Source organism: Nematolebias whitei, chromosome 5 (assembly GCF_014905685.2).
Source record: "Nematolebias whitei isolate Nwh7 chromosome 5, NemWhi1, whole genome shotgun sequence".
NCBI classification, from domain to species: Eukaryota; Metazoa; Chordata; class Actinopteri; order Cyprinodontiformes; family Rivulidae; genus Nematolebias; species Nematolebias whitei.
The window spans coordinates 20,519,287-20,534,163 of NC_056502.1; the positions used below are offsets into that span (position 1 = coordinate 20,519,287).

Below are 14,877 nucleotides of genomic sequence, written 5' to 3' on the forward strand. Positions count from 1 at the left end.
CCTCTTCCCTCCTACTGAACACTCACGCTGAATGCCCCCCCCCCACACACACACACACACACAAAAACTTTCGGTAAAAACAGTGGATGGCTCATGTGCATCTGTCTCTCTCCGTCCCAAAAATAAAAACAAAACTGTCAGTACAGACATCATGTGGCTGAGATGTGTCTGTCTCTCTACTGACCTCCTCTAAAACTGTAAAACTGTCGGCGCAAACAGCGTGCGGCTATGCCACCCCCCCCAAAAAAAACTAACAGGGCGCTGCACAGCTCAGGACGTCGCCGTCCATCCCTCCATAGTAAATACGCTGCAACAGATATGCATTGACTGCATACGCTGTACAAGTATGATTGACTTAAGCCATTTTAGCAACAGATAGGGAGCTTTGTTATTTTATCTTGTTGTGTTTGGAAAATAATGCTTATTCAGATCAGTTGGTGCCTGTCTATAAAACTAATATGCCAACACAAACCCAGCAGCAGCTTATTAATCTACCATGATGAAGGCTCAACTTGAACAACTGATCATCATCAAAAACCAAGTTATCTTCATCCACACTTTCACAATCACTGATGACAATATTACACACCTCTAAGGATGAGTTCCACAGTGTAAAATCTCTGTTTGTGGTTAGCACATTTTGCAGGACAGCTTTCCTCCCAGTTTTGACCAGATACTGTTCCATAAGGTATACCAACATTTCTGATGAAAAAAGGAGGCCAATCCACTGGTTCTGCCAATGTTTCCAAACTTACCCAACCTCCTAATTTATTTGCATGCCAGATCTGACAAGCACCTCAGATGTAATTACAGATGTGACAAGAACGCTTTTCTCCTTTTTGATGACAAAGCTGAATTACAGATGTGCTCTGAAAGGTTTATATTTAAAATTGCAGCAACTACTGCATAGTCAAGAAAATAGCATGTCTAACTGTATGCTCCCCCAAAAAATCGCGTAACATGGTTACCAACAAAGAATTGAGAACGTTCATACCAATCGCTTCCGCACCGTTTGCACCAGAGGAATCCATAATCGTCACTGAACTCCGCATATCACGATTGATAAACCCACTTACAAAACATAATTTCCACCACAATAATTGCTTTTTATAGTCATCTCTACTCTACATCATGCTGTCTAAAACAGGTCCCTCTTAAATGAGTCTGCATATCACGATTTAACACTAGAACTCCCAGACCTTTGCCATTTGGCAGTTATACCTTTAAATCCCAAGGAACTGCCATTTGGCAGGTTTGAACTTGACTTTAGAAAGAATTCAAATTTAAATTAATTCAAATTCAGCCCGCTTGCCTCCATTGTTATGTAAATGAGGCAATTACATTTGCAAGAAGTAACTCTAAAGACACTCTACTCAGCAACAAGTTGGTCTCCAAAGGAACTTCAATTTAACTCCTGTAATGATTATGGTTTGAAAAACACCCCCCCACCCCAAAAAAAATAAAAATAAATAAAAATCAACGTTACCAGAAATTTACATTCAAAATTCAAAGCTTTATTGTTATATGCACATTAAAGACACATGTTACCGTTTCCCTGTACACTGAAATTCTTACTTTGCTTCCCACAGTGGATGTCCAAAATATTTTATATAAATCTAAGTACAAGCAAGCAATAAAAGATAAAATAAAATAAGCATGCAACAATATGATAAATAAGTATTCGTAAATAGAAATGTAAACTATGCAGAAATATGAACTATGCCAATCAGCCTATTTACATACAGTCATTGTGCAGCAGTTCGCTACATTGCTTATTGTCAGACTGGTATGAAAACCCAAGAGACTCATCACACTTATAGATTGTCTAAACACACCTGGCAGTGCCACAACATCTCCTTTCTGCATTTGCCACATGTAAACCTGTTACAGGCAACACAACGCTTAGTGGCATGGTTATTCTTGCAGCAACACTTAACCTGGCACAATGCCCTTTTCCCTGTGTCAGGTGTGGATGGTTGCTGCTGAGGGCTTTCCTTACACACCTGCTCGGCTGCCATATGAGACTGTGCAAGCTCTCTTGCAAGCTTCACCAGGAAATCCGTCCGTCTCTCTTTGACCCCAGTGCATGCCTGAAAAAGCACATATGCATTCAGTGCTGCAATGTCAATCATGTTGTAAAACACAGCGACTGGCCAACGCCGTGTTCCTGAACGTACAGTGTACTTTCGCACCATCTGGTCCATGACATCCACACCGCATTTTAGGCTGTTGTAGTCGGTGACTGTGTTAGGCTTTTTTTTCCGGGTGTCCACAGTCTCCACCACACTGTGCATGCTACTGAGGATGCAGACAGTCTTTTTCCGTTTGGGCGCATAAACGGTCAGTGTGGCACCAGAGGTTGAAAACACCTGTGTACTGAATTCCTCACGGTCCAAAGTTTTTTTGGCAGAGTCTGGAAGCTCACGGCGAATCTTGTTTACTGTCCCAAGGAGGGTGGTCTTCCGGCTGAGCAGTCGTTTTGCTAGTGACAATGAGGTGAAAAAATTGTCTGTGGTAACGGTTCTTCCTTTGTCCATAAATGGTTCCATAAGCTTCATTACCACATTTTCCGATAGTTTTTCCCCCATGGGACAACTGGGGTCGTTGCCAAGATATGGGATGATATTGCATACATACTTTGATTTCAGGTCACATGCCACCCAGAACTTTATGCCAAACTTGTCAGGTTTAGTTGCAATGTACTGCAGGAAACAGCAACGGGTTTTAGTATGAAAAGGTTGCTCATCTATGGTGATGTGCCTTCCTGGGTTGTAAGAAGTTATGCAGTTGGCAACGAAAGAATTCCAAACATCAGAGACTGCAGCAAACCGGTCATTTGCAACTCGTTCACTGCGTGTGTCCTTGTCATCGAAGCGTAGGTGCCGCATGATGTCCTGGAACCGGTTTCGAGCCATAATCTTGCTGATGGAGGGCACTCCCAGTGTTGCAGACCATATGTCATGCAGCGCTGGAAGGCGAACAATCCCTCGCAGGATGAGGATTGCAATGAATGCCATAAGTTCAGGGAGGGCTATGAACCAGTTTTTATGCTGTGACTGGCGTGCATGCTGGACAGTCCACTCCTGTATGGTCCGAAGCATTTCCAGAGAGATGAAACAGAGGAAACTCTGTAAGCGACTCGACACTTTTCTTCTGGCTAAAGCAGTTGGTTCTCCATCCGTGGAATGACATTCAATTGGGCTGTGATGCAGAGGTCTTCCGATCTGTTCTTCACGCCACACTGTGCCGTCTTTTGCTGTCTCTGTGAGCCACTCGTGTGTCTCCATGCGTCCTCTCTTTTCTGGAGGTGGTGAATTCTCCTCATCTACAGGACCATATGTTTGAGATTTGATTAGTGAAAGGTTGAAATAATGTGAAACTGACACAAACATAATATTTGAATTGTAATTCCAAAACATCTCAACTATGCCTCCTTTGTACTAATGTAGGATTTTTTTCACACTGCAAAAAGATTTTTTTAATTTTTTTTTTGTTTGTTTTGTTACGTGGAGATTACATTTTTTGGGTTGATTTGATGGTGTGACGGAGCAGATACTAAAAGATTTTTTTTTCTGCTGCCTTTCATTTATTTTCTTTCTTCAGTTGTATATATTTTTCTTGTACATAAATTTGCTTTGTTTTTAATGAAAATTAATGAATAAACTAAATAAATGAAAAAAAGTGGCATATTGTTTAGTCAAAATAGCTCCGATATTTTAAAGCTTTTTAAAGTAATTTTGTCTTTTAAAAATTTGCCAGTAGCTAAAGATATTTTTTACATAAATTTATACAAAAAACCCTCAGCTACTTGAAAAAAATACATTTTTAACTAAAACATTCATAAAACCCTAAGTAAAAACATCTTATCAAGCCATTTGTCTTGTTTTAGGTCAAAATACATATTCTTGAGCAATTTTAACTTATCAAGATGGTACTTTTTGCAGTGCGTCTCTTCCAAAACCACAATAGGCATAACTGGCAAACAAATATAGGAAATTAGGAACTTTAGGAAATCTTACCAGAAGAAATTTCAGAATCAGAACTCAGCTCAAGGGTTATTTCTTCTCCCTCGGAGTCACAGGGGTTGACATTGTTCAGAATCATATCCAAAGCCTGCTGTGCACTGTAAACCTTTGACATCTTTGCTTCTCAGCCAACAGAGTAAGTGAAATATATGTTGTGACGTGGCTTTTTATCCACGTGGAGGTGGATATAATCAAGGGTTTTTTCTTCTCCATCCGAGTATCAACATCATTCACACTATCACCCATCCCCCCCGTTTAGCATTTGCCTGGGACAGCATTACCTGTACACAACAAAAGATGGTCTAATGGGATGCAAATTACTCCAACTGCCATTTGACAGTCTCTGGTAGGAGTCATTTGAAAATGCTGGGAGTCCTTTAATAATGATAATTTCCACCACACTCGTCAAGTGCCCACATATTTTAATTGCTTTCTATTGTTGTAGGCACTTGAACATCCACTATAAGAGCTGCTGACCGCAGCCTCAAGTGATGACGTCATCGTTTTTAAAGACCGCGAATCCCAGCGTTTGCAAAATGCAGATCAGGGTGTCTAACGCTGGATGAAATCGACTGGAAAGGTTGACATTTTGGTTTTGGAGACCTGTCAAAACGATCTGAACTGTGTCTGAAAAAATCCGCTCAAAATTCAAAACGTGCTAAATTTTCAAAGTTCACCTTGGGTTTCACATGCAAAATTTGCTACCAGCGTAACTTTGTAGGTGAGTAAAAACGTTTACTTGGTGTAGTTTATGTAATAAATATCATTTTGGCAAAGTTTTATGCTGATCAGAGCTTCCGCACCCCCATTTTTGACCACCACTAGTTTTGACGTCGATCTGTAATGGGTTGTCATCCGCCCCCTCCACGTCCGGAGAATAATTCCTTTCTAAATAAACATTTGCAAGTTTTACTGTCATTAATTTACTTAGACTGGTTTATTTATGTCTTAGAATGTTATTTTTGGGGAGCTCTTGTTTTAATATTGTTTAATTATAAAGGATTGATGCATTTTAATGAGTGTACTCTCAAAGTAACTTTGGGCGGGCTGACGTTTTTCCCAGTATGCTGCTTTCTAATTGGTCGAGATGAGCCACGACACATGAAGTGAAACCATCTCTTACTCGATTGGTTGGTTATGGGTTAGTTGCACATAAGTTTTGTCATCATTGTGTCTTGCTTCTACTAATTTTTATCCCCCCCCCCCCCCCCCCAAGTCATTACAGTTCAGCACACAAATACACCAGAGACGAATGAAACTGGTGCTGTACCTGCTGAAGGCAAGCACTAAAATTGAAAGTTTATATAATAATTATAAAAATAAATAATTATGAAAAATATAATTTATATTATAATTATTATTATGTAACTTAAGTATTTTACTTATAATAATTATAATTCAATTTTCAATTCAGTTTATTAATATAGCTCCAAGTCACAACAGAAGTTGTCTCAGGGCACTGAACAGAAACATATGTAACATATGTAAAATAATAATTTAACATTATTTCTCTGAGAAGAAGCTTTGAGTTTAACTCCATCACAGAACTCTCATCTTGAGCAAGCATGAAGGTGACAGTGGAAAGGAAAAACTCCCTTATGAGGAAGAAACCTTTAGCAGAACCAGGCTCAGGACAAGCGGCCATCTGCCATTACATTTATTTATTTATATTATAAGAAGAATAACATAGGATATAACAATAACAGATCATTATTATTATTAAATTAGAATACAATTACAGGTACACTTATTTTTTATGGGAATCATATCCTCCCATTCGTTCATATATTCTGGGTGTGGCCTGTACTATGGATGTCTAGCCAATTTCTCAAATTGCTCCTGTAGGCTGTTTTGTAGTCAGTTATTCTTGTAACAAAACATGAACTCACTAACACTATATTTACAATGAACTTTTATTTGCAGCTTTGCCTTCTGAGTCATCCATAGATCTGAAGACAGCCAGTGATCTGCATTCATACACTGAAAGTTTCAAGGATGACCTAGCCAACATAAAGCAGAGCACTACTCCCATTCGTAAAGGACTGCCGTTATATTTACATTAATTAAATCACCCAAAAGTTCTCAGGGAGACAACGTCTCATTTACTTAAGCTAGCCAAAGAAAACGGACTGATTTCTGAACAAACAATCAATTTTACAACAGTGAACACAGCTGTGAAAGCAGTAATAGACACTGTACAGAAAGTAAAAAATATACCAAGGGATGGCCACCTTATTGTGCGTCTTTTAAGAGAAACATTCAGTAATCTGCTCAGGAAAGTTAATGTTACGGACAGTGCTTCTTCTGAAGCAGTGTCCAGCCCTGGCTTGCCATGCTCCCAGCATTCAGGTTCCTCATGCTACACCAGTTAAACGACCAGCCAGCTGTACTCCCTTTGCTCTCATGAGCTCTGTGTCAGCTCCGACTGTGACAGCACCCTCCCTTAAGCGACTGAAGGCAGATTGCAAAAAATGTGTTAACAGGCGGACATCACTTATGAAATTAAGTGTCTAGCAAACAAAAACTTAAACAGAATTTTGACAATTTGCTCTTGTCAAGTGTTGAAAATAGAAGAATTAAGAAAGCTTATAAACGAAAGGTAGACATAGAATCAAAATTGCTCAAAGAAAGACAAGAGTTAAAGAGGATTGTGATGCAAAATGATGCTGAAATTAGAAAATTGAAGAAGTCTATTGAACTGGTCTGTCTAAAAGTGCAGAAGAAGAAACGTAAACATACGTGTAAATTTAAGAGACTGTTGGGAGAAGTCAGAAAAGAACTGAACTGTGCAAGAAAAAAAATCAAAGAACTGGAAGTGGATAATGACAAACTGCAGGGTTGTTACTGGACTGTGAATCTTCAACTGACTGTGACACCGTGTCAGTGAAGGATTCTAAAACATATGCCTCATCCTACAAAACTTGCAGCGTACTCATGCATCCTCCACCAGGTGCCAGTGGAGGAGACAAGTAATCTTATAGCAGATGTTGAGAATATCACTGGCTATAAGGTTGAAGGAAAGGCTGATGTTTCAACTGTTGCCCAATTTGCATTTGAACTTGGTGTGTTAAGTGAAGTGCAGGTTGCAGAAGCGGTAGTGAATGAGACATGTGTTGATCTTACTCTTGGTTGGGATGCAACATCCTTGTCAGCTCAGTACATCAATGAGGTCCATCTCATGTTTCCGGGTGATCCCCCTCCCTGCCCATGGGGACTTCAGTTACAGGTGAATGCATTAGCAGGAGGGACTACAGATGACTTTGCGACTCATATAAAGGAAGCGCTCAGTGACATCAGTGAAACATATGCAAGTCTAACAGCTACCAGTTCTTTGGAAGTGAGCAATATTTTCATCTCAAAACTCAAAAACACCATTTCAGATCGAGTGGCTGTAAACAAATGTGTCAGAGGAAAAACTGGAAGAAGATTTAAACATGGAACTCTTGCAGCTGAATTGTAATATCCATCCTCTTGATGGTATAGCCAATGAGAGCAGGACTTCTCTTCAACAATTGGAGAAACAAAAGCAGATTGTGGGACAGCTTCTCAGTCGTGGCTGCTGTGCAGGTATATGCTGTCAAAAATGAGATTTAAGCAAGGAAAAGGTGACACCAAAGGCTTCAAATCATTCCTCAAAAAAGTTGGCACTGATCTCAAACTGATTGTTCGATACGTAGGGAACAGACTCCATGTTATGTTCCATTTAGCAGGAATATTTTTCAGCTACAGAACACAGATTTTAGATTACCTGCAGTATTTTTGCAACTGTACCAGTGGAGTACGCACATCGATCATCAAGGACCTCACCAACGCTTCGATTGTTGTTCACCTGCTGAGCCTGGGTCTGTTGGGGAAGATTGTGACTGGGCCATGGATGTCTCTTCTCTATGGCTAGCAAAACAAACCTTGAGGATGTTCCCTTCTTGGTGTGCTGTTGAAAACCTGACCAAATTTGAAGAAGAGCCTCTTAATGTCCTCAAAGCCAAGAAGGATGTTTTTGAGAATCCATTGAAGGAGAATGATGTCCTCAGATGTCTACAACAAGTGGATGATGAATCCCAGAGTGAGCTGAAAGAGACTCTTCATGTCCTCTTCAAGGCAACGGTCAGGATGCTAACCCGGCAGCTACAACCATACCTCTCAGGAGTCTTGTCCAATCCCTCCACTGCATTGTTGGAGCAGACCAAGTCAGCCCCGGTTGATAACATGTTTAGTGAAAGAGTTATCGCCATGGTTGATAGCCAGCACCACCGCGCACCAAATGCCACTATGGGATACATTGACGGGAAGGTGCGTGCAAAGCAGAACGAGACCCTTGAATGGTTGAAAAAGAAGGAAGTGTATTGAGCAGAACCGCCTCATCCTGTTTGCTGTCAAGCGAGCAAAGCAAGTGAGGAGAATCAGAAGGGAAAAACTACGTGAAAAGGAATACCAGGTCAGACAAGAAAAGAAGAAGGAAACCAAACATCGGAACTCAGGGAGAAGAAACTGAAAGCAGCAGTAGAAAGTGATGAACTTAAGGATGAGCTGGCCAAAGAACTGGGTTTGAGTGAAGAGCAGAGAGAAGTTCTTGGGGATGTCGTGAACAATTCTAAGAGTCTGGTTGATTGTTGTATTGACCATGTCTGGTTTTCTGAAGAGGATGGATGCAATGTACTTTACCATGGTAGGGTGTTGAGTGTGGCAAAAGAGAAATGGCTTGAAAACAGTTCGTCATACTGGAGAGACAGTGCGGCAGAGGAGGAGTGTTAGGACCATCAGATGCCCCTCTTCAAATTCCTGACAGACTACAGCCTGGGTGATCTTGCGTTACATTAAAAGAGAGGGGAAAAAGTTTTAAATCTGGGCATAAGGTGCAGTTTTAGAAACCTCTCATTCTGAGCTCCATTTTGATACCCTACACGATATAGTTTGGCACAACCTAAAATTTGCAGTTTTCTCCAATGTAGACACCATTATTCAATATGGCCGCCACAGATTGTACATACTTGAAAATTATGTCATAGTGAATACTTACAGTCACAGTTGTACAGAATTCACCTTAGAATGCATCACAAATTGTGCATGTTTGTTTTCATTGAAGTAACCGTTTGTTAGCTTCAAGACTGCACTAATGTGACCTTTGACCTTGGAGTCATCAAGGTCACCTGGTGACCCCAAGGTCAGCAGGAAAAACATTTACATATATTCAGTGACATCACCACTGAATTTGATTAGGATACTGTTTACCACTTAGAACTGGTGTTCATTTTAATAAACACCAGAAATGTCTGTTAATTAACACCATTTTTTTTCTCTGTTATGTAAATAAGCTTAATTAAAGTACATTAAAACTACTACCTTGAATGACAATATCTCCTGTCTTATTCATTCAATATTAACAAATGAGGTGTCCTTTTGTTGCATTTTTAGTGCTTTCTTTTTTTGCAAGCAGGTCATTAAAACAGCTTTTGAAAAATGTCCAAGTGCCTAATTGTTGTATATCGTATGTACTCTATATGATGTCTAAAACAGGTCCCTCTTAAACGAGTCCTCATGACTCAATGAGACTACCTGTATAAATAAAGGTTAAATAACTAAATAAAACGTCTTTAAACAAGTAGAGCCTTACGTAAGCTTTCACTGCAAAGCTAACAAAAGTGAGGGGAAAAACGAGTGACCTCGTGGGATGTCGATGAAACCGTTTAGCTGGAATTCAAAACTATAATTAAGACAAAACATATCTTGTTTAAAATTACTGTGACGCTGTGATCAAAATGCCACATTTATCGTGAAATCATAGCTGTTAATAGCAAGCATCGTCGACGACCTGGCCGACGGTGGACAGCGCTAAGCTAACGTTAGCTTTACGGCTAACAAGGCCCGATAGCTTTCAGCTTTAGCCTTAGCTCGTGCTATGTTCGTCGCAGTTAGGTCTCGAATGCAACACTTTTTTCATCATATTTTCATAAAATGGCCCATTGGACAGAGGCCGAACTTACACAACGGACAAATGCTCGAACAAAATCGAAAGTGCAGAGGAACACACTGCAAATGGGTCCGGCTTCGGTTAAATTCAGTGCAGCTTCGACTCGAAGAAGATCGGTTTTCTTTTCTTCTTCGTGTGTTTTCTTTTTGTTTGTTTGTTTTTGCGGTTGACAAACTAAAGGTTCTTCTTCGTCGCAGACAAATTATGTGGTTGCATACTGCCATCTACTGGACTTGGTATGTAAAAGCACACTTTTAGACAAGGTTTTTTGAAACTATTTCTTGTAACATTTTAGTCTCTCTGTTTGTTTATGTAACGTAATTAAATTTATGTAAAATAATATAAAAGCGTATGGAAAATATATTCTTGGGTTTTGCAGTTTTCTTATGTACCTTTTATCCAGTCTTAGTCTAATGTTGCCTAAAACACAATGTATGTCTTTTGCCTACATGTTGACAAACTTCTGATATTTAGAATGCTCTTAGCCTCAAAAATCAACTCTCACACATACATGTCTGTGACTAAGGAAAAGTAATCTCCAGAGCCTCCTGATGCATGCTCAATAATGCAGGCAGAGAAATCTAACAAGGTTGAGGAGGAGCTGCAAGCTCTGTTCTCTGCTTTGCTTGCGGCACCTCAGACTGAAGAATTTGTCTGGATAAAAGACGAAACGTTTCAACAAAGAAGAATACATCCAGAGGGCCTGACTCAACCTTGTTAGAATCTCCAGAGTGTATTACTGAGATTACAAATATTTCTGAAAAAGCAGGAGCGTAGGTCACAAAGGTTCAGATACTTTGGGTCGACTTGTCCAGGAAAACAGGGAGTGTTGTAAAAAGGTGAAAAAGAGAGTCCAGGCAGAATGAATTGGATGGAGAAAAGTTTCTGGAGAGTTGTGAAACAATAGGGTGTCAGCAAAGGTCAAAGGAAAAGTTTATGAGATGTTAGTGAGACCAGCTATGTTGTATGATCTGGAGACACTGGCACTGAAAAAGACAGAAGAAAGAACTGGAAGTGGCAGAAATGAAGCTGTTGAGGTTCTCCTTGGAAGTGACAAGGATGGATAATATTAGGAATGAGATCATCAGAGAGCCTGTGATGGTTTGGACATGTCCAGAGGAGGGACACTGTCACTGTGTATATTGACAAAAGGATTTAAAAAATGCAGCTGCCATGAAAGGGGCAAAGACGAGGAGAATAGGTAGACTGGTCTGAGGCAATAGAAAGGCAACAGTAGCTCAAACAACCTTTTTTTTTGTTGCAAACATTGTTTGCAGAACACCATTACTGAACACCTGTCAGCCTGTAAGCAGATGGGCTACAGCAGCAAAACCACATTGTGAATGTCATTGCCTGCTAAGAACACTAAACTGAAGCAACAATTCCCACAAGCTCACCAGGAGTTAGGAAAAACGTTGTCTGCTATGATGAATCGCTGCAGACACAACATGGCTGTGCATGACAATCCTAGTAGATCATCACTTTCTAAAATAACCAGACCAGCTCATCAGGCACCATCAGCCGTATCACTGTAACTGTCTTCCTTCTTATTTCTGATGCTCAGTTTGAACTTTAGCAAGTCGTCTTCACCATGTCTGCATGTTGCAGGTGTAACTACTAAAGATGCCGGTGAGCCTGCCACATTAAACAAAACACAACTGATTCGCCTGACGTATCAGATCTGACTTTGTCTCATCTATCACAGAAATTTCTCCCAAACAGAAACATGAGATTTGGCAACTTCCAGTCTGCCTTTTAATGATTTATTTTATTTTACTTTATTTTATTTTTACCTATAATGGCATTTTCTTGTGTATTCTTCCATGAAGCCCATTATGACTCAAAAAGCGATGGATAGTGTGGTCAGAAAGTGCCGTACTTGACCTTTCAGTGTGGATCGAATGGTTTAGGATGATTTCTGTGAATACTTTCTCTACCAGCCAAATTATCCACTAGATAATAATAAATAAAGTAATGAAGCGCTACGTGTTGTTCCCATACAATGGTGAAACTGGTTCTCTGCATTTAACCCATCGCACCCGGGATACACCCAGGTGGAGCAGTGGGCAGCTACGTTAGCTGCCGGGGTGCAATTAGGGATTGGGTGTCTTGCTCAGAGACACCATGGCATGTGGGGATGGCTGGGGATTGAACCTGGGTCTTTTGGGTTCTGAGTCAGCTGTCCTGCCTCTACACTATCCCAGCCCCATGAATCAACCTGGGGTTGCAATTCCTCTTGCGTCAACGTCCTGGCAGATTAGCTACAGTCCCATGAACCTTAGACTTTTAAATAATACAGCTGTGGCGACAGGAACGTGGAGCTGCTTGGATATGGTTTTGTAGCATTTATCTTTAACGCAGAGGTCTACAATTTTCTTTCTGAGCTCCTCAGACACTTCTAGACTGCTCTTTCTGATCTATGTTCAGTGTAGGCCATACCATGATACCTAACTTCCCAGTGGCATGTTTGTTCTCTTTACATAGGCTGAAGGTGAAAAGCTTTAAAGCATCTGTGTTACTTATAAAGGTCAAATGTTTAGTTTGACTCATGACTATAACGCAAAATATTAAAGTCTTTAAAGGTACCAACAAATCTGTCTATATTTTAGCATATCTTAGTAACATAATTTTTTAATTTTACAATTTGTTTTATTTCCTCTTGCATATTAAAGTAATTCAGATATACATTAGAAAGTTATTACAAAAATTGAAGCATTGTTTTTAACTAGCTTAAAGGGTACCGACTTATTTAATGGTGTCTATAATTAAGAAATCTTTGAAAACGGTTATAACAGAAGTCATAACAAAACATGCGTAGGTGACATTTAAATGAATCGTGGTCAGAATTGTCACAAGGATGTAATAGAATCAAAATAAAACAAAGTTAGCAATTTGTGATCTACGAAAAGGTCGTTTGATATAAAAGAGCTACAAATAATTAGAGAATCACAAGACACAAGTTGGTTTAAATTGTCCCGCACAAAAATGTCAAAACATTAAGTACAAAGAAACAAAAGCCCACAAAATATTTTTGTATAAATTAAATTCCATTCAATTCAGTTTATTTATATAGGTCAAGGTTCTTTATTGTCATTCGTTGCACATTTGGTACATGTAGTGCCAAGTCACAACAGAAGTTGTCTCAGGGCACTGAACAAAAACATCCACGTACATAAAAAAGCCAATTAATAAAGGTTATTTAAGGAAGCCAGAAGATTAAATGTGGCTTATGCGTTCTTAAATTAAAAATTTGTGTCTGGCTGCCAGCTGCTACATGCATTTGTTTACCTATCGAAAAAATCGAAGTGGCTGAAAATAAGGTAAATGTTAAATTAACCATTCATATTAGTTTACGTACACAGATTAGGTTCATTGGACTCTGCGAGTGTTTTGTTTACATTAAGTGCAGACCCGCATTTCTGAATTGCATTCAACATATTTGGAAAACGAGCGAAGCAAACTCTTTCAAACTGGAGAATGCGATGCAGTTCTGGCTTCTTCTTCTTCTTTTGATTAAAGTTGATTTAACATTTTATGAAGAATTGTTGATGGGACATCAAAACAACAACTTTGTTTTTCTCTTTTTCTGTCATATAAATGAGAGATCTTCACACATATGTATTATTTCACAGTTGGCCTGTGTCTCTTTATTACTTTGCTCATTGGTTTTAAAACTTTTTATTTTAACATGAATGTTTTCTCTCCCCATCGTTGGCACCAGCTGTGTCTCCACATCATGTGATTCTGTCGACAGCAGCAACACTCCGAGCTTCACTGGAATCAATTTGTTCAACAAAAATAATGCTCAGAACCATGCAAACTAATCCAGATATCTATTTTATTAGTGACGGGTCTGGTAAACCCATTAACGTTACGGGTTATTGGCTTCCTCTTCTCCTCAGACCCTTGTTTCAGGACGTCTGAGCACATGCTAGCAGCTCGGTTGGACCAACATTGCCCCATGCCGAAGCTGAGGCGCAGCAGCAGCTCTGGAGCAGACGGTCATTTCCGACAACTCCGTATGGACCTGACGTCTGAATACGCTTGATGTTTTACAAAGGGACGATTGCAGACCTTTTTAGAGGATGGGGGAACCCTGTGACCTTCAACACGTCGTAAAGTGAGTATGGCGTGATCCATGTTGACTTGAGGTTTCTTTAGTTCTGGTAAAAAAAAAAAAAAATGCAGCAACACAAGAAAACATCGATAGCTAGCTTGCAAGCTAAGCCGGGTGAACATAATGCAGGTAAATTGTGTCCTGAAATAGAGTTATCCTCATGCTTTCTCAAAACTAAGAGGTTTCGCGACTAGAAGAATATTCACTGTGAACAAATGTTTTTGTTTTATGTCAAACGTCGCCAAAAAAAAGTATAATTAGCATACGGGCTGCTAACAGCTAATGCTAGCTTCGGGTGTTGATGTAGTTCGTCGACTAGGTTTTTTGCAAACAAGAATACTTTGATGTGTCACTCAGCCGAACTACGACTTAAATGCCGCACTTGTTGTGTTAATGTTTACAGGAAGTGTTGGCCAGCCATTAATAACATTCACCTTTACACAACAGGAGCTAACAGTTTTGAAAATATGGCCTCCGAAGAGGTTTCATGCTAGCCCGGTCAAGCTAGCCGAGTTGATTCTGACATATTTCTTAAAAGCAAGGGTCATAAGGCAGTAGGTTAGTTAAAACACGGTCTTTCTGCATGATCTGTTTTTCTAAATACGGTGTAGGTTGGCTATTTAGAAAACTTGACACAATGAAATCTGTTTGCCACTCATTTAATGCTCATTTTCACAGTGAATGCATTCATCCATTTAAAGGCCGTATCCACCCCCTCTTACACACACACACACACACACACACACACACACACACACACACACACA

At 39.8% G+C, this 14,877-nt stretch overlaps 2 protein-coding genes across 2 annotated transcripts in view; one reads left to right on the plus strand and one right to left on the minus strand.

Moving 5' to 3' along the window:
• The window catches only part of rbm12bb (RNA binding motif protein 12Bb), a 24,090-nt gene extending 13,947 nt beyond the window's left edge, over positions 1-10,143 (minus strand). The window contains exon 1 of the mRNA XM_037676334.1: positions 10,007-10,143. The gene's annotated coding sequence lies outside the window, so the exon portion shown is untranslated. The remainder of the gene's footprint in view (positions 1-10,006) is intronic.
• Positions 10,144-13,935: 3,792 nt separating this feature from the next.
• Positions 13,936-14,877, plus strand: part of setd2 (SET domain containing 2, histone lysine methyltransferase) — a 27,147-nt gene continuing 26,205 nt past the window's right edge. The window contains exon 1 of the mRNA XM_037676338.1: positions 13,936-14,113. Coding sequence (XP_037532266.1) covers positions 14,079-14,113 — 35 coding nt within the window. The 5' untranslated portion in view covers positions 13,936-14,078. The remainder of the gene's footprint in view (positions 14,114-14,877) is intronic.